This window comes from Helobdella robusta (genome assembly GCF_000326865.2).
Source record: "Helobdella robusta unplaced genomic scaffold HELROscaffold_63, whole genome shotgun sequence".
Classification (NCBI taxonomy): Eukaryota; Metazoa; Annelida; class Clitellata; order Rhynchobdellida; family Glossiphoniidae; genus Helobdella; species Helobdella robusta.
Window position 1 is genome coordinate 332,082 of NW_008705353.1, and position 18,360 is coordinate 350,441.

Below are 18,360 nucleotides of genomic sequence, written 5' to 3' on the forward strand. Positions count from 1 at the left end.
ATCCTTACTACTACAACTGAACTAATAACGTAGGTATGTTATAGCTTAAACAGTATAACAGTATCAAACAGGACATTCCATGTGTGTTTGCGTGCGTGTGTGCGTGCGTTTGTGCGTGTGCGTGCGTGTGTGTATGATTTACACGTTTGAAATGACTGATTCTCTAATCACAATGTTTTTGCCTGAGCCTAAATACGCCAGTATTAGTGAGCTAATCTTCGTCCCAGAAGATATCCAACTTTCTAAATTGATGCATGCAGGGATGCGTGGATGAATGGATGCATGCTTGAATAAATGCGTAGATGGATGGATGCATGGATGGATGCATGGATCGATTTTATAATGAATGAATTGGTATTTTTTACATAAGTGTGATTTTAATTTATATAATAATAGTCAAGTTGATTTCTGTGTTCGTTTATTTATTAGCTCATCCATTCATTCATTCATCCTATCATTTATTTAATAATGCATTCATTTATTTATTCCTTCATTTATTCGGAAATTAACCCATTCCTTCATTCAATCTTTCTTTCAATTCATCAAAATTAACTAGCAAATTGTTTCAACTTAAAACAGTTTTTGCCAATAAATGAACATTTTTGAAATAATAATCCGTGTTTTTTTTTGAAAAAATAAAACAATAAAAATAAAAAAATAATAATAATATAATAATAATAATAATTTTAATAATAACAACAAAACGTCATTCTATCTAGATTAAAAGCAGTTGCTATATGGTTCATAAGTCATTAACAACATCAGCTGTCAAAACAACAACACCAATAATAATAATAATAAATAATAATTTATTATTATTATTATCATTATTTGTTTCAAGTGTTGAGAATGAATTTTTAAGAATACCGAACAACGTAGAAACAATAACACATTCGAAAATAATTTAATAAAAAATCATGGTCAACAAATAAAAAACAACAATATAAAATATAATAAACAAACAAACATACAAACACACAAACAAACATACATACATACAAACAAACAACAGAAGCGATAAGCAAAAATGTAATTTAAATTCTGCCAATCACAAAGCAACGAAGAAAAGATAATGATGTCGATGTGAAGGGAATGAACGAATGAACGAATGAATGAATGAGTGAGTGAATGAATAAGTGAGTGAATGAGTGAATGAATGGATGAATAAATGAATTAATTAAAAATTGAAGACAAGGATTTAATGGGTTAGTTAAATAATTGATTAATTAATTTTTAAACAATATTATTTCATGAAAATGAAATTAGGTGCATTATTTGAGACATTCATTCGTTTATTCATTCATGTATGAATTCTGTATGTATATATATAGAGAGAGAGGGAGAAAGAGAGAGAGAGAGAGAGAAATATGTATGGATGGGCTGATAGACTGAAGGAGACAAATGAAAATGAATGTCATAGGAGGAAAGCAAAATATCGATCCAGATAAATGTGCAGATGAAAGAGTGAAAGAAGAATGAAAAAATGGAAAAAAACGAAAGAACGAATGAATGAACGAATGAATGAACGAATGAATGAACCAATGAATGAACCAATGAATGAACCAATGAATGAACCAATGAATGAACCAATGAATGAACTAGTGAATGCATGCATAAATGAATGATCGAATGAAAAAATAAAAGAAAGAAAGATATCTATGCATTCTAATCAATTTAAAATTAATAATAAAAATAATCACGAATAATAATAAATAATAATAATCACAAATTTTCGTATGGTTTTTAACGTTGTTAATGCTTGTAGAATAAAAATATATAATACTAATATTGTTATTGCTATAATTGTTGCTATAATTATACAATATATTATTATAGTTATAATTATTAATAAACTTCCTGATTATTTAATTATATAATTAAATTATGCCTATGGATTTTGTTATTATTTATATTATTGTTTAAACGTCTTGTGCATAAAGGAAATTTGTCTCTAAAAAATAATATGAATAAATATATTTATATATACATACATAATAATAATAATAACAATAGTAATGATGATGATGATGATGATGGTTTTGAACAAAACAAAGATCAGAACGACATCTAGACTGCAAGAAGCATTTAACGGGCCTCTTTATATAATGGCCTAAATCTTAATGCATTGGTCTATAATATGTATAAAAATTATTATTATTTAAAATAATAAAAATATTAATGTAGAAGAAAAGAAACTGTTCATTGATTATTTTTTGTATATTTATTATTATTTAAAAATTTAAATAACGAAAAACCTTTTGCTGCTTTACTTGTGGGCAAAAAATAACTTAAATGAATATCGCGTATCTCCATATTATTTGTATACCATACAAATGTGTATATATATATATTTATTTATTTATATTTAGGTGTGTTTATATTTCTGTGTTATATACATATAAATAGATATAGAATTATATAGGCACATATTTAAACATACATATTGTATTATAATTATATTATATAAAAGTAAAATCATATATGTGAATGTATTCGTTGTTATCTATATAGTGGATTTCTTCACTTTAGCCATCAGAATTATGCTAAAATAAATATATAATAATATTTTTCAGCAGAACTATTATTACCATAACTAGATTTAAGCGGTAGTGAATTAATTTTCTCCAATTTTAAATTGTATTTAAATAGAATGAACAAAAAATATACTGGAAGATAGTCTGAAAATTTTGCAAAATGGTGCATTTTATACTGGAATACGTAGCTAAGGTTGTTAAGTTTATTTATAAATTAAATGGTTATTTTATTACAAAATGTGAAAAATTATTGGCGGTCATGTGCTACACCTAGAGCTCTCCTATTGGCTGGTTGCATTCTCCTAACCAATCTACTTACGATTTGGTCTATAAAATATTGATTGACGCTTTTTATTACATTTTTTTCTTTCTTTTCTTCATATTTTTCGGGCATTTTTTTAAAATTTAATAATTTAATCCAGTTTATTCATAACAAATAACTAAGGTTACTTGAAAATAAACCTTTTTATTAAACGAACCAAAAATAAAATATTTTTTTTCATTGCAATGTAGTATGAAAAACAATGTAGTAATTGAATGAACGCGTATAATGGAAAAATAAAAATCCTTTGAAATTAATAATTTTTTGTTATAAACCAATGTTTAAGTTACGTAAATTAAAGGACATAAAATGTAATAGAATCTCAGGACATAAAATGCAATAGAATTCGTAAAAATAGGCTGCCATCTAGAGATCTGAATTAATATTTTTATGTCCTATGGTCTCCTAAAAGCATGTCTCAACAGTATCACACGTATCTTTTTGTTCATTTAAAATGTATTCAACGTTGAATTAGAAAAAATTTATTTAATTTTTCATTATTTAAAATTTTTACAAATTTAATCATACGAATTGCGTCAGTCAGTCTTTGTTGGTCCATTTTCTCATGGAACAAGCTAACCTGCTACTACTAAAACTAAATACAATTGCTAGGTTTTATTACCGACTTAATAATAATGACAATAATGGTGCTATACATGGAGAGATAGATTTTATGTCAGTAGCCCGCCATCTAACTTTTCATTCTAAATACAATTTCTTAAGAGACATTCGTCTGGGGGCAAACTTTTTAACCTCCCTGCATTGGTGCTTAAATCTTAAAACATTCTCTATGTTACTAATATTCCATTGTTACTATTACTATAACTACTACTACTACTATTCTAGTTCCATTGTTTCAAAGCCCAGCGGTGAGTTTATAAGTGGCGGTGATGTTAATAATTTTAAAGTGAAACCTATGTTCAACAATCACAAAAAATAATAATAATAATAATAATAACAACGGTGACGTCATAGCGTCTCAAATTTGCGAAATCGACACGTCCCATCATCCATCAGACTGCAATGTAGGCATGGAATGGCAGTTTGTCTCAGCAGAAGTTGTTGGGCGGTATGGTGTTGGGCATCATCGGTGGTGGCATATTGTTGTAGATCATCGGGTATGTAGCCATGGGATTGACGTAATCGTTGCGCATAACATTTCCTCCAGGCTTGTACGGATCCATCTGCTGACTGGTTCTGTATTGAGACCGCTGCTGCTGCTGTTGTTGTTGGTAGAGGGGACATGTCGGTAAGGGATTAGGTTCGTATGCCTCGTTGACTTGTTGTTGCTGTTGGCAAGAGGATTGTTGTTTCGATTTGGAAGATAGTCTCCTGCTACCAGAGTCTTGTTGCTGCTGCTGCTGTTGCAGCTGCTTGCTAGTGCGAGCTGGTGGCTGCTGATTTTGGGAAGTTTTAAAATATGGCTGGCAAGTTTGAGGACAGCGTTGGCAAGTTTGAGGACATTGTTGGCAGTATTGCTGGGGCTGCTCGTACTGTTGTTGTTGTTGTGGTTGGCACGATTTTTGTGCGTAACATGACCGTAGCTGACAGGAAGGGAGTGAGGGTTGAGATGCTTGCTGCTGCTGAGAAACTTGAGATGGCTGGTGGGAGTACTGCGATGGTTGCTGTGTGTGTTGAGAGGCGGCTTGGGTGTGTTGAGAGGCGGCTTGGGTGTGTTGAGAGGCGGCTTGGGTGTGTTGAGAGGCGGCTTGGGTGTGTTGAGAGGCGGCTTGGGTATGTTGAGAAGAGGATTGAGTGTGTTGAGTTGGCTGTTGAGTGTGTTGAGATGAGTATCTCGACGGCAAGTTTGAGAATTGCGATTGTTGGATAGTATGTTGGGACTGCTGCAAGGCATTTTGCGACGATGGCCGAGTCTGTAGAATCGGCTGCTGCTGAGACTGATGTTGTGAAATTTTCGCTAAGCCTCCTGATTGCTGCGTATGTTGAGAGACTTGTTGCATTGATTGACGCGAGTAATGAGAATTTTGTTGCGTGTGTTGAGATGGTTGATTATTTTGATAAGTTAATTCACTGTCTTGCGATGCTTGCTGCTGCGAGAAGTAAGATGCTGGCTGCAAGACTTGGCTAGGCTGTCCATGACTGTACTCAGACGCCTGTTGAGTCTGCTGCGTATATTGCGACGGTTGCTGTGTTGCAGCAACTGGTTGAGCGGCCGGTTGAGAAAACACTGATAGTTTCTGGGAATAAACCGACGTCTGCTGAGGTTGTTGAGGTTGTATTTGACTGGAGAAACTTGACGGTTCCTGCGGCTGTGGCTGTTGCAGTTTTGTGCAGTTGATGCCCTGCAGTTGAGCGAGTTGTTGTTGGTAGATCATCTGCTGGGTTTGCTGCTTTGTTTTACAGACGTTGTGCTTGGCGGACAGGATGCTGAATCCTTGCTTCTGCTTGTGAATCACCAGTTTTGCTCTGGTAGAAGTTGTGTTGTGCGTGTGTTTGTTCGTGCTTATTAACTGGTAACAATTAAAAGATGCTAACAAATTCGATATTTTTATCAAAATAAAATATTAAATTAACACATAATAAATAAATACCTTTTCATCAAATTTTCATTTTTTTTTCAAATCAACGAAAATATAAAATTCATATTAAACATTGAAAACCCAATTTCATACATTCAAAAACAATTCACAAACTCAATCTACCTAATCTCACGCCACAAAAAGTCGACGACTCACTTATAAATGGACGTCAGCATGTCGCGAACGCCTGGAATCTGGAAGAGCCAGGAGACAGATTCGACAACTTCGATGAGTTGTTGGACTGACAGGACTTCGAGATGGACCACCTCGCCCATCAAGCAGGCGGCATATTTCGACCGCTCCTGCCTATCGCAATCTATCCAGCGAACCAGAGCGTGAAATATTATTAACTCGATCTGGAATGCATGTGTGTGTGTGTGTGTGTGTTTGTGGGTGTGTGTGTGTGTATGCTTGTTTGTGTGTGTGTGTGTTATATGTCAATAAGTTTGGGTAGGGAGGCCCAACAAGTGAAAACTTCGGGTCTACTTGGTGATGTATTTTACTAAATTTGAATTGGATTGAAGTTCAATATTAAAATATTTCAAAAATATATTCGAACAGATATCAAACAAAATAGCTAAATGCTGTGTGTGTGTGTGTGTGTGGTGTGTAAAAGATGAAAGAGGAAAGGAACTTGAGTGGGATTGGCTGCAGCGGGATCGCTAGTGGACATGTCCCTGCATTCCTGGCTGCCCAGTATGATCTTAACCCACATGTACGGAAGTTTCAGGAAGTCACATGACTGCATCACTTCCTGGATGGAAGAATGGATCAAAAAATAAATAAATGAGTAAATAAAAAAAAACAAACCAAAATTTTTTTTAAATGCACATAGAAATCAATCATCTCTTCTAATGAATATCAACAACATCGGTAGGCAATACACCTGTGCCAAAAAAATTATTGAAATCAAACAAGCTGTCATTCACAAACACAAGTAAAAGAACGAACGAATGAACGAACAAACGAACAAACAAACGAATGAACGAACAAAACATTGAATGAATGTAGATAAGACCAAGAGTCCTAACGATAATATTTTCCAGCATGAAGCAGAGAATGACCTTCCTTACATTCTTCATCTCGTAATTATTGACCAGCGTTAAAAAGCTGCAGGCATTGTCCGGTTTCAGAGTTGTTACGATGTGTCGAATGCAAGCCTTGTGCAACAGAGGTACCTTCGATACGATCCGATACGATACGATACGATAACATGCAATGCAATACAATACATTACAATGCATTACAATATAATACAACTATACGATGATGACAACGGTACATGCATGTATATTGTATACACATACGTGCACACAGAAACACACACACACACACACAAACAAACATACTCTCACACATACACGCACACTCACACATTCATGCATACGCAAATTAAACACCTGTATCTCCAGCGAAATAGACAGCAAGCAAGCGATGTTCTCCGTATTAATGGAATTTGAATCCCCAGTATAGGCATATTTCAAAAAGGCCATCACTATTTCACTATCATAGGCCATCATCTGAACGTATACCACGTTCCCTCCAGCAGTTTTTTTGTCTGGAGATGTCTCACTGTTCTTGTTGCAGCAACAAGCATCTTCTTCATCTTTGTTGTTGCTGTAGCAGAAATTTTTGTCCGAACGGTTGCCGCTGTTGAGTCTACAACAGCGGCAGTTGTTGCACTTGCTGTTGTTGTTGTAGTTGTGTTTCAGGACGGATGTTGCCGATATTTGTTTCCGTGGTAGTTGTGGTCGCTGTTGATGCTGCTGGTAGGGGTAAGGTTGTGGCGAGTGGCTGTTGAGAGCAGCGATGCTTTTGTTGAAGGTTGTGATTGTTGTCGCAAAGGCCTTGTCGGTGTCGCTCCTGAACTTTTGGTTGTTGTCATTGTTCTCGTTCATTTCATCTTCGTTGTCGTCGCTGTTGTTGTTGTTGTCGTCGTTGCTTGTACTGATGTTCTCGCTTTTGTTGCAACTCTTTGAATGATAACGTTGGTGGTGGTAGTAGAAACTGTACTTATTGTAATCAAACGCGCTGTTGCGATCAGCAATCTCCTGGGACAAGTTGTTGTTGTTGTTGTTGCTGCTGCAATTATCATCGTTGTTGTTTCTGTGGTGACCGTTGCTGCAGCAGAAGTTACTGTTGTACGGGTAGTCATCGTCATCCTCTATCTTCAGACGTCCAAGATTGGCGTTGTTAGTAGAGCAGTTCATGACTGGCGTTGGTCTATCTATGCATCTGCCGTTCTGCTCCTCATTCTTGCGCTGCCTAATGAGCATGCGAATGTGGTCCACCCTGTCTTTGATGTCCCGGTACTTATCTTCACCCTTTTTCTCTGGCGCCCTCAAAGCGAAACATTTCACCTGAGATGTTTCGCTTTTTCGCTGATTTTTGAGGCTGTCGTAGTAGGCTTGTTTGTGTTTTGAGAGCTGAGCAGCGGCGTTCGGAGATAATTGGCATTTGGTGTTGTTGTTGTGCTGTGAGAACTGGGCAGATGATGAAATTGATATTTTTCGGGAGCACTGCTTGGATGGAAACTTTTGCAGCAGGCTGATTGAATCAGCGTTGGAATTATTCTGAAGTAATGGGCGGTTTTGTGTGGTGTTGCCAACGTTGTTCGACTTGTTTTGTGCTCCGCTCGACTTTCTCAGCGACGCCATCCGCTGAGAAGTTTCCAAACTTATCCGCTGCGTCTGCGATTGTCTTTGCCCACAGGACGATTGGCTTGACTTGTTGTCGGCACTCTGACGCCTCTGCTGGGAGTTGTTGGAGACTTTCTGCTTGAGCAACTGCTGCTCCTTACATTTCACGTAGTCGTTCAATTTTTTCTGCTGTTCCAAAGACGTTTTTTGTTTATCAATTTTCTCGGTGATGTTGTCAAAGAATTTTTTGTTGTTGGCAGGGTTGTGCGGGTGCGTGCTAAACTGCAGTGTGTTGTACATGTTGGCGTTCATAACAGGGACTCCACAGTGCAAGGCATTCTGTCGCTGGCAGTCCATTTGCATCTCCTCGAGCTCTTTCGACTTCATCTCCCTGCAGGCTCTGTTGTAGTTCAACAACTCTTGCAGCATTTGTGTACATCCACCTTTCTCCGTACAACATGGTTGTTGTTGCTGTTGTTGTTGCTGCAGCAGTTGCTGAGACATGTAGCCGGTGTTTTGTCCTATGTTCCAGTGCGAAGGATTGGACTCGCTGCCAATGCACTTGAAGACAGCAGGCTTCAGAGGAAGTTGTGAGACATCGGAGTAGACCGTTTCATCGGGTGGGACCTCCATGATGGATTGAGCGGGGAAGAAATTTGTGCAGTTCGTCGTCGGCTGCTGGTTAATTAACGCCACTCCAGATTGATAAATTGATTCATCCATTGACTGTTGGTTGGAGAATTGAGCTTCAGTCGATTCCTGCAGGCCATCGTTCACCTGACAGCATATTTGACAGGATCTGCCATATTTGTTGCTTGTGTAATCATTCTCAGATATTTCTGCAATCTGCTGCTGTTGCTGGGCGGGCAGCTGATTCGAGGGCGTTCCTCCGCGGTCGCACTCGAGAAACTGACGGTGTAGACATTCGCTACAAGCTCCTAGCACCAATTTGTGGGCCTGTGGGTATATGTTTCTATGCATTTGTATGTGTTTCTATATGTGTTTGTATGTGTTTCTATACGTTTGTATGTGTTTCTATATGCGTTTATATATGTATGTATAAGTTTGCCTGTATTTGTTTTTATATTTGTATTTTTATGAAAATGTTTATGTTAGTGTCCGATATAGGCATGTAGTAGCTTTATATGTACAATGTCGTGTACACAAAGTTTTAAGACCCGGTTGATTTGTTTGGTTGTTAACGAGTCACAGCTGTATTTCTGATAGTCTGAATCCTAAATTTATCACAAGTGCACGGACTAAAGCATTGATCAGGTCGATCAACGCTGAAAGTGCTGTAACTTTTCTAAACAACTGTGTATCTGTATATATATATATATATATATATATATATATATATAAATTTATATAAATTAATATATATATAAATTTAAATATAAATATATTTATACTGTATATAAATATATATATATATATTTATATACAGTACAGGATTTATATCATCAAACATACACCAGTCAATATTATGTTATTAGGCATACTAAGTTACTCTATTAGTAATTTTATTAAATTATTAACAGTTACTCTGCTAAACTAACGAACATGGTAAATATATTAAACTTTTGAAATTTGTAACTTTAGGCTTTTAAAAAATTTACGCCTGTACTAAGATACTAAGTAAAAGTAGGCTTGTACTAAGATGACTAAGAATTCTCTATTTGCTACGTTAACCTTAGAACTTAATTAATTCATTATTTCAAGTATTTTGTGACTAGATTCGTCAATTTACTAATGTTTCAAAACTACAATGTTTAATATATTTTAATTTTACTAACTTTTATATAATTGCAGTATATACTATGTAAGTCAAACAATATTATTATGAAATTAATGCTACTGACTCTATTACTATTACAACTGTAATAATAATTTTAATTAGATTATAATTATAATTTAGATTTGTATAATTATAATGAAATATAATTAAAAATTATATTATATATATATATATATTTTTTATTATAATATAATATAGTATAATAAATATTAATTGCATTTTAATGACTCAGTAGAATTAGGATTGTCATTCAGTAAATATTTCACCTGCATATAATAATACAAATATTTTTGTAATAATTATAACTATAATAACCATTATTACGTCATAATTATAACCATAATTATTATTATTATGTCATAATTATAACCATAATTTCGCAGTCCCGACACTGTATAATGACGTCGCACATGATCTGCTTCTCGAACAGCCCGTACATGAACCGACCAATCATAGTCGACCTTTTATCGTTCGAAGATGACGTCATTGGCTTAGGAACGGTTGAGACTATGCAATTGGCCATATCCGCCGAGGCTAAAATAAGAATTAATATCTTTATTTATACCTTATTTATTAATAATTTATTTATAATTAAAAAAAATTAAATGACGTTTTATTATAACAATATTAATAATAAAATAAATATAACTATAGATGGTTATAATTATTTATATATTTACATGACATATTATTATTGTTGTTATTATTATTACGAATTATTATATTTAAAAAAACATAAAATAATAATAATAATTCATATGAATAGTGTTTATATCAGGCTTTACGCTATGTAATTGGTTGGGTGAATTATGCCAAATTATGAATTATGTCTGGTTATGTCTGATTGTCATATTAATTTTATAGTATTATTAATAACACGGAGCTATATTACTATAGATGGTTATAATTATTTTATTTATTTATTATTGACTAAATTATAGACGATTAATTGTGGATCAATTTTTTTGTAATTTATTTTTAAATGTAGCCGAACATTAAACTACTTCATACACGTAAAACGTCATTTTAATTTAGAAAATGGCCACAAATTATTTGCCAGGCAAACCAGACTGACGAAAGAATTTTTCTTGAAGAATTAACATTTCGTTATAACTCTCTTTTGTAAAATATTATCGAAATGTTATAGGTTAAAATATTTTCAATTATTATTTATTTATTATTATTATTATTTAAAAATTACTAACTGTTATATTTAATTATTGCAAATAAATTTAGGCCGAATTTCGAATAATAAAAATTATAATTATATATAATTATTATAAATTATAGATTATAAATTTTAAGTATAAAATTTAGGTAAATTATGGATATTGAGGTAATATTTTTTGTTTGCATATCACACAAATTTAGCAATTTTGAACAAAATTTAACTGAATTTCACCGTTGTGAAAGTCAGAAATGGTTAATCTTTTATTGCTGATGCTATTTTAATAGCTAGTATTGATATTTTCCGTAAAATGTTCACCAAATTATTTGAAGATTTCAAATTTTATCACAATCCAATAAATCTCGTCATGTGTAAAATAGCTTGAACGTGGCATTAAGTAGATTTACAGGGATTAAGTAGGAATACTTTATAAAATAGAATACAATAAATGAAAAATAATCATAGGAAACTAAAGAAACATTCATTATTATCCATAATTATTAGTTGATAATTAATATTATTAGTAATTTTAATAATAACTTTTATTTTATTACGATTAACAGGTATAACCTTCTAACTCTTAATCAGCAAGCCAGAAGCGGTATGACTATATATCTTTGCGCTTGTTACACAATTATAGTATTAATATTATGAAAAGTTATTATTATTATTTATTATTAATATTCACAATTACTACTTTTTTTCTATTCTTATTATTTAGCAGGAACAGACTTAAAATATTGAGGAAAGTCATTTTAAAAATGGGCTAAAATTAAAATGCCTAAACTACATTTAATCTATAATTACGTCTTAATTATAAAAATATTAGTTATTATTATTTATTATTATTAATATTTCAAAAACCGGTCGGAATTAAAAGAATCGGAGTGTATGTGTTTTTTTATTGCATTAATTACAGAGATGATGACGTTGTTTTAGAAAAGATCATAAATAAATAATTATGATATTTATTAATTATTATTATTATTTATTATTATTATTATGCTGTTTTGAAAATAAATTCGAATCGCCACAATAAGATCCTTAAAACATTAAAAACTGCTCAACTTGGTGTGTTTCAATATTTACTGATTTGGATGGTGAAGATTTTCAACCAGAGTCTGTACTTTTTAAATCTCTTCGTCCAGTTATAACTCTGGTTTGCAATAACATAATCGAAATCTTGGAATTAACAGTATGGCACGAAACAAATTTGTCAAAGTCGAGAGGATATTCACAAAACCTTAAATTTAATTAATTTAAACAGCTTTTAATGAAAGCTTTTGAAATTTCAACATCGGGTTTTCAATAAACTCGATGCTCAATATATTGCGATAGGAAAATTGTATGAACCTTTCTTTTCAAAACTAACATTCTCTATTAGTAGGCTACTCATTTGTATAGATGTAGACTGCTGACTTCATTAATTTCATTATTATAATAATTTTGATTTCAATATATCTTTATCATTATTTTAAATTACTTTCAATATATTGATTATTGCCATTTTAGATGTTATTTGATTGAATAAAAGCAGTGATCCCATTATTATCATCATACAATCAATCGATCAATTTATTTCTAACTTATTATGTGATGGCATCTTTGCTTCAATAATAATATTATTGTTAATAATAATTATTATTATTATTAATATAATAATGATAAAAAAATAAAAGCAGTTTAACTTATTATGTGATGGAATCTTTGCTTCAATATTGTTATTATCTATTGTTATAATCATATTTTCAATTTTTTAAAGATCTGATTGAGAAGAGAAATTATTTATTTGTATTATTTTATATTTTTGTATATATATATAATATTTGTATTTATTTATATATATTTTTATTATTGCACCTATTATTGTTATTATTACCATTATTAAACTAGTAGAAGTAGTAGTAATTGATGTGATCATACATATTATTAGCAGGGCTGTTGGTTTTTTAAAATTCTAATTAATTTTATTATTATTATTAATTTCGCTAACAATATAACATTAATAAGAAAGCAGTTATAAATTACAATATTATTATTAATATTATTAATATTATTATTATTATCATTATTATAAACAATAGCAAGAAGAAGAAGATTATTTGTTGATGATTCAAATAATAATAATATATATATAACTATCGAGACCAAATAAATGTAGCGCAAATATTTTTCATGGTAGAATCTTTTGTTTTTATTTTCACTCTGCTACATTCAAAGAAACTTTTTAAAATTTGATCGTAAGTTGTGATATTTAATTTTTTCGCCAACAAAATAATACATACGCTTATGCAAACACACACTCACACACACATTTTCACGCACACACATACACACGCACACACATACACACGCACAGACATACATACGCAAACAGACATACACACGATCATAGCAACAAATATCCTTTAAAAAATTAATGTTACCGGACTGACCAAATTTTAAAAAAATTGATCTAGTCTGACGACCACAAACATACACACACGTGCGCACACATGCTCACAAACACACACATGCTCACAAACACACACAAACAAACATACAAACTTAATCACAATCATACACACATCTGGTTAATTATTTTATTGGCTACCTATCGTAAAACAATAAATTAATTAAACATAAATACTATACTATTACTGCGATTACTACAATTACTGCCACTACTACTACTACCACTACCGCTACTACTACTATTGCTTCTACTACTATTACTGCTACCACGGCTACCACCACTGCTACTACTACTGCTAATACTTATAATAATTCTGCTTGTACGACTCTACTTTAATGCTATTATTATTATTATTAGTAGTAGTAGTAGTAGTAGTAGAAGTAGTAGTAGTAGTAGTAGTAGTAGTAATAGTAGTAGTAGTAGTAGTAGTAGTAGTCGGGGTGGTGGTTGTAACTGTTTCTACATTAAATGGTTTTACGACCACTGACATTGTAAATAATGACTCGTAAAATTGTTTCGAAGTATTAGGCTGTGTTGACGTCATCATCTTCATCATCATCATCATTATCATCATCATCAGTGTATCAACATCATCATCATTGTTGATGTTAATTTGCAAGCCTTTCCTTTCACTTTCAAAAACCAGTTTGGAAACAATTGTTTGGAGTTTTTTCCATTGAGTCTGCTATAAGAGCTGTATCAAATATTATTATTTATAAATATTGAATTAATATTTATTATATTTTATAATATATATATAATATATTATAATATCTGTATCCATGCTATTGGCTGATTTTATTTTTCGTCATTCGTTTCTTTGTTTATTCTATTTCTTTGTTGATCGTGAAGTGGACGTTTAAATCTCTCAAATCTTTATTTTTTTGTGTTTTTTAAATATTTTATTTAATTATTTATTATTAGTAATTAGAGAATTAGTAATTAGTTTGAAGGTTGATTATTTAAAGAATTAATTAAAAGTGTACTCTGTACTGCAATTTTTCAATTTCAATACAACAATTTCAAGAAAGGTTTCATACATATTACATACATATGATTATTCATTAATAATTTAATATATTAAAAATTAAATTATATTATATATTAATTATACTATTTATAAAAAGTATTTATTTATTTTATATTAGGATTTATATTAGTATAATATTTATATTAGTATAATATTTATTATCTATTTGTTAATTTACTCTATTACATATCAATCAGCTGGGGAATTAATTAGAAGTTAGGCTCACTAGGCTAGTTAGTTAGTGTTTGTTACTTTTGTTAGTTAGGTCTTAGTACAATTAAGGATTGTTGCTGGTTTGAAGTTAGAAATTTAGAATGAATAAATGTGTTTGTTATATTAAAGTTAAGTTTAGTTTAGTTGTTGATTGCTGGTCAGACCTTTGGAGTTTAGAAATTAGGACAGTACGTAAGTTGAGTTGTCAAGTTAATTGTCAAGTTCAGATGAACTGTTGATTTGATTATTATTCATAATATAAATAAAGACAGGTAAATATTTATTATATATTTATGAAATCTAACAAATTTCTAGCATTGTATAGTGTTTTTTATTATGTTTCTCAATATTTCTAACCAAGCTCTTGGGGTCATTATTTATGTTATTGAAGCTAGAATAATGTTTTTATTGAAGTTAGAATAATATACAGTTTTCCAATTCATTCTCGAGTGTATAGAACCTATTTCAATTTTTTAATTTTGATAATATTGTATATTACTGTATATATTTATTATATATATATTTGTATATATTGTAGGATCTTAGCTGTCAATTATTCAACCGACCAATCAACCATTTTACCAGCTGACCAACCAATCAATCTTTAAGATGGGTGAATACATAAAAATTTTTGTCTATGGAACGCTAAAAAGAGGCTACCCTAACAACATTTTCTTCAACAACTCATCTCTAGGCTATGCAAGGTGGGGAAAATGTGAAACACCATTTATTTTTTTTTTTAATTTAGTCATCTTCCTCATCGTCCTGATTATCACCATCACATTTATCAACATCACAATCAAAAGGTTTATTTGCAAAGGTAAAACCGAGGTAAAGTACCCACTCGTTGTGGCGACCAGGTGGAAACTACCATTCCTACTTTTTGCCCCTGACATTGGGAAAGTTGGTGAATTTTAACTTTCTAATTGATTTAAGATTAGGGAATAAATTTTGTAGTTTAGTTATTTTGTAATATTTTTGCCAATTGTAAACATAGAATTAGTTTTTCTCTGATTTAATTAAATTGATATCTTTCAAACGGCCTATTTTCATTTCAAATTTTTTAAGAATATAGAGGGAGATATTTACGAGATAGACAACAAATTCCTGAGCTGGTTGGATGATTTTGAAGGTCACCCATTTGTGTACCAAAGACAACAAATATTCATAACATGCGTGGAAGAGTATTTATATTTTTTCTGCTTTTTATCCATAAGTTTAGAATTTAATTCATTAATAATTAATCTTTGTTCTTTGTCATATAATGAATAAATTATATAGCAAAGCAATTGATTGAATTTCACAAATTTTTTTCTCAACCCTGGTAAGAATCATCATCTGATTTTTGAAAAAATATTCTTTTAAATTTCATTTTTCGAGGACAAACGAGGGCAAAGTCATTAGCAAAGAGTCATTGCAACCATCATCTCCATCATTCTGTCAAAAAATTCCATGCTGGGTATACTTTTTAATGAAGTTTCCGCCGAAAACCCTTGAAAAACCGCACCTATCCTGGTACGAACAAGAAGAGAGGGAGGAGTATGATTTTAGGTCTGGATTGGGTTTGGTTAGGTTGGTTCGTGGATTGACTGATTGGCAAAATGAATTAATGAAAGAAATGATTGATTGGTGAGATGAATGATGGATTGATTGATTGATAAAATGAATGAACAAATGATTGGATTGATTGATTGATTGATTGATTGATTGTTTGATTGATAAGATATATAGAATGATTGGAAAAAATAATTATTAAAATACTAAATTTTTTTTTCTAATAGCAATGATGATAGCTGTGCTGACAACATCCAACAAGCCTTACTAGATGACTGAATGGCTGGCTGGTTTGATTGACTGATCGAAAGATGTATGATTGTTTGGCTAATTAATTATATAAAGATAAGAGGACCACATCAATAAAAAATTATATATATAAAAAAAAATTCTTTTAATTAAATTTTTCGGCATTATTTAAGCATAATACTCCAAAATGCCTTTTATGTGTATTCAAGTTCCAATTTGTACACTGTCGTCTTACGTATTAGACATTTCACGTATGTATGTATGTCTGTTTATACGTTCATGTGTGTATGTCTATGTTTGTATGTACGACTGTGTGTGTATGTCTTTGTGTAAAATTTTGCGTGTTTAGTTAGCTGTTTAACGTTAAAAAACTTGAAACTAGGAAATGGTGTGGCAATAATTTGTTTAATAATTCCAACAAGGTTATCAATCATGAGATGAATATTATATGTTTTATCATGTTTTATAAAGTATTTGGTTTTATTTATTGAGTTTTAAGTTAATTTTTTATTGATAAAGTAATTATTTTTTTCAATCTCTTTTATAATTGAAATATAATTCAAACACTTTATTAAATTTTTATAAATGAATTCTTCACAAAATTTCTCTTTGCTGTTTATGGTCGGTAGATAGTTGGAAAGCCGAAGCTCAGTTAAGAATGAAAGGACGAATGTGTAACAGTTATATTCATTGTCCTTGTATCTGGTGGTTATAAATTGGTTGGATTGATTAGTTAAAAGAGGAAGATAAATAAATAAATACATATAAAATTAAGATTGAGACAGTCATGTATATATGTATATATATATATATATATATATACACAAGAAAGATATTTAAATGGAAAATAGATTTTAACCAAATTATCTAACCTTTCTTCACCCCACTGATCACACATCATCATCTCTTGAAGTTTAAAATCCCACATTCCTGAGCAAGTTTGTTGGGCTTCATGCGGTAGGTAGTTTAAGACGTCGACAGCCAGACAAGAATTCCATTCAGATGTGGATGGTGATGATGGTGATAATGATGGTGATTGGAATGGAGATGATGTTGATCTGTTTAGGCCATTTTTGTTGAAATGGAAGACATCACCTTGAGGAAATAATTATAAAAATATTATTATAATTTATAATTATATCAATTGAAGCAATTTATTGAATAAATGTGAATATGAATGAAGAGTATTAAATCACCTTTTGAGTCTGTTACACCAATGTGAAGATTTTTCTCTGTTGTATAATTACTTAAATTAAATTAAAAAATATGTAAAAATTATGAAATATATATATAATAAATCGTAATTATTATACTTAATTGTCGTAAAAATTGTACTGGCAAGAATGCTTTAGTTTAATTATTATAGATAGCTATAGAATATAGATAGATAGTAGCAATTTGTTATTTAAACATACGTGATTTTTAATTTTACAATTGAATAGTGTTTCATATGATAAAAAATCATATATGATAATTATTTAATTCATGTACAGACTCCATAAAATTTCCAGCTGTAGGTTTGATTACAATTCTGAACGGATTCTGGTGGCCGTCTGACAGTGGATTAGGAACTTTGAACAATGGAACTTTGAATGTGGCAGCTGATTCCAAATCATCACCGCAGAGGGGACAAAATTGAGGAAGATTGAGAACAAAAGTATTTAAATTATCGTCACAATGTCTGAACATTAATAAAGGTTTAGAATTGTACATTTAAAATGTCTTAAATTTAGATATATGAACGATTTTTTAACGTACTTTAATCATTGCGATTGAAAGTAATAAATTTAAATTAACTTTTAAACAAATTTACTTTTAAAAATAAATCTACTCGGAATCTTTTTCGGGTATTTCGACC

The 18,360-nt window shown here is 31.1% G+C and overlaps 3 protein-coding genes across 3 annotated transcripts; 1 reads left to right on the plus strand and 2 right to left on the minus strand.

Annotated features, from left to right (window-relative positions):
- Positions 1-3,905: 3,905 nt before the first annotated feature.
- HELRODRAFT_180592 (hypothetical protein) lies at positions 3,906-9,016 on the minus strand (the record flags this gene model as incomplete). Its single annotated transcript, XM_009029901.1, has 5 exons — positions 3,906-5,283; positions 5,553-5,752; positions 6,031-6,150; positions 6,428-6,574; positions 6,797-9,016. 5 exons carry the CDS (start codon positions 9,014-9,016, stop codon positions 3,906-3,908), a joined length of 4,065 nt encoding a protein of 1,354 aa, XP_009028149.1.
- A 6,292-nt stretch (positions 9,017-15,308) lies between these two features.
- Positions 15,309-16,332, plus strand: HELRODRAFT_88252 (hypothetical protein; the record flags this gene model as incomplete). The annotated part of the gene is made up of 4 exons (XM_009029870.1): positions 15,309-15,403; positions 15,506-15,602; positions 15,768-15,875; positions 16,111-16,332. 4 exons carry the CDS (start codon positions 15,309-15,311, stop codon positions 16,330-16,332), a joined length of 522 nt encoding a protein of 173 aa, XP_009028118.1.
- A 664-nt stretch (positions 16,333-16,996) lies between these two features.
- Positions 16,997-18,215, minus strand: HELRODRAFT_88263 (hypothetical protein; the record flags this gene model as incomplete). The annotated part of the gene is made up of 5 exons (XM_009029874.1): positions 16,997-17,204; positions 17,375-17,406; positions 17,482-17,597; positions 17,699-17,748; positions 17,998-18,215. The coding sequence occupies 5 exons, from the start codon at positions 18,213-18,215 to the stop codon at positions 16,997-16,999; spliced, it is 624 nt and encodes a 207-aa protein (XP_009028122.1).
- Between the last annotated feature and the right edge of the window lie 145 nt (positions 18,216-18,360).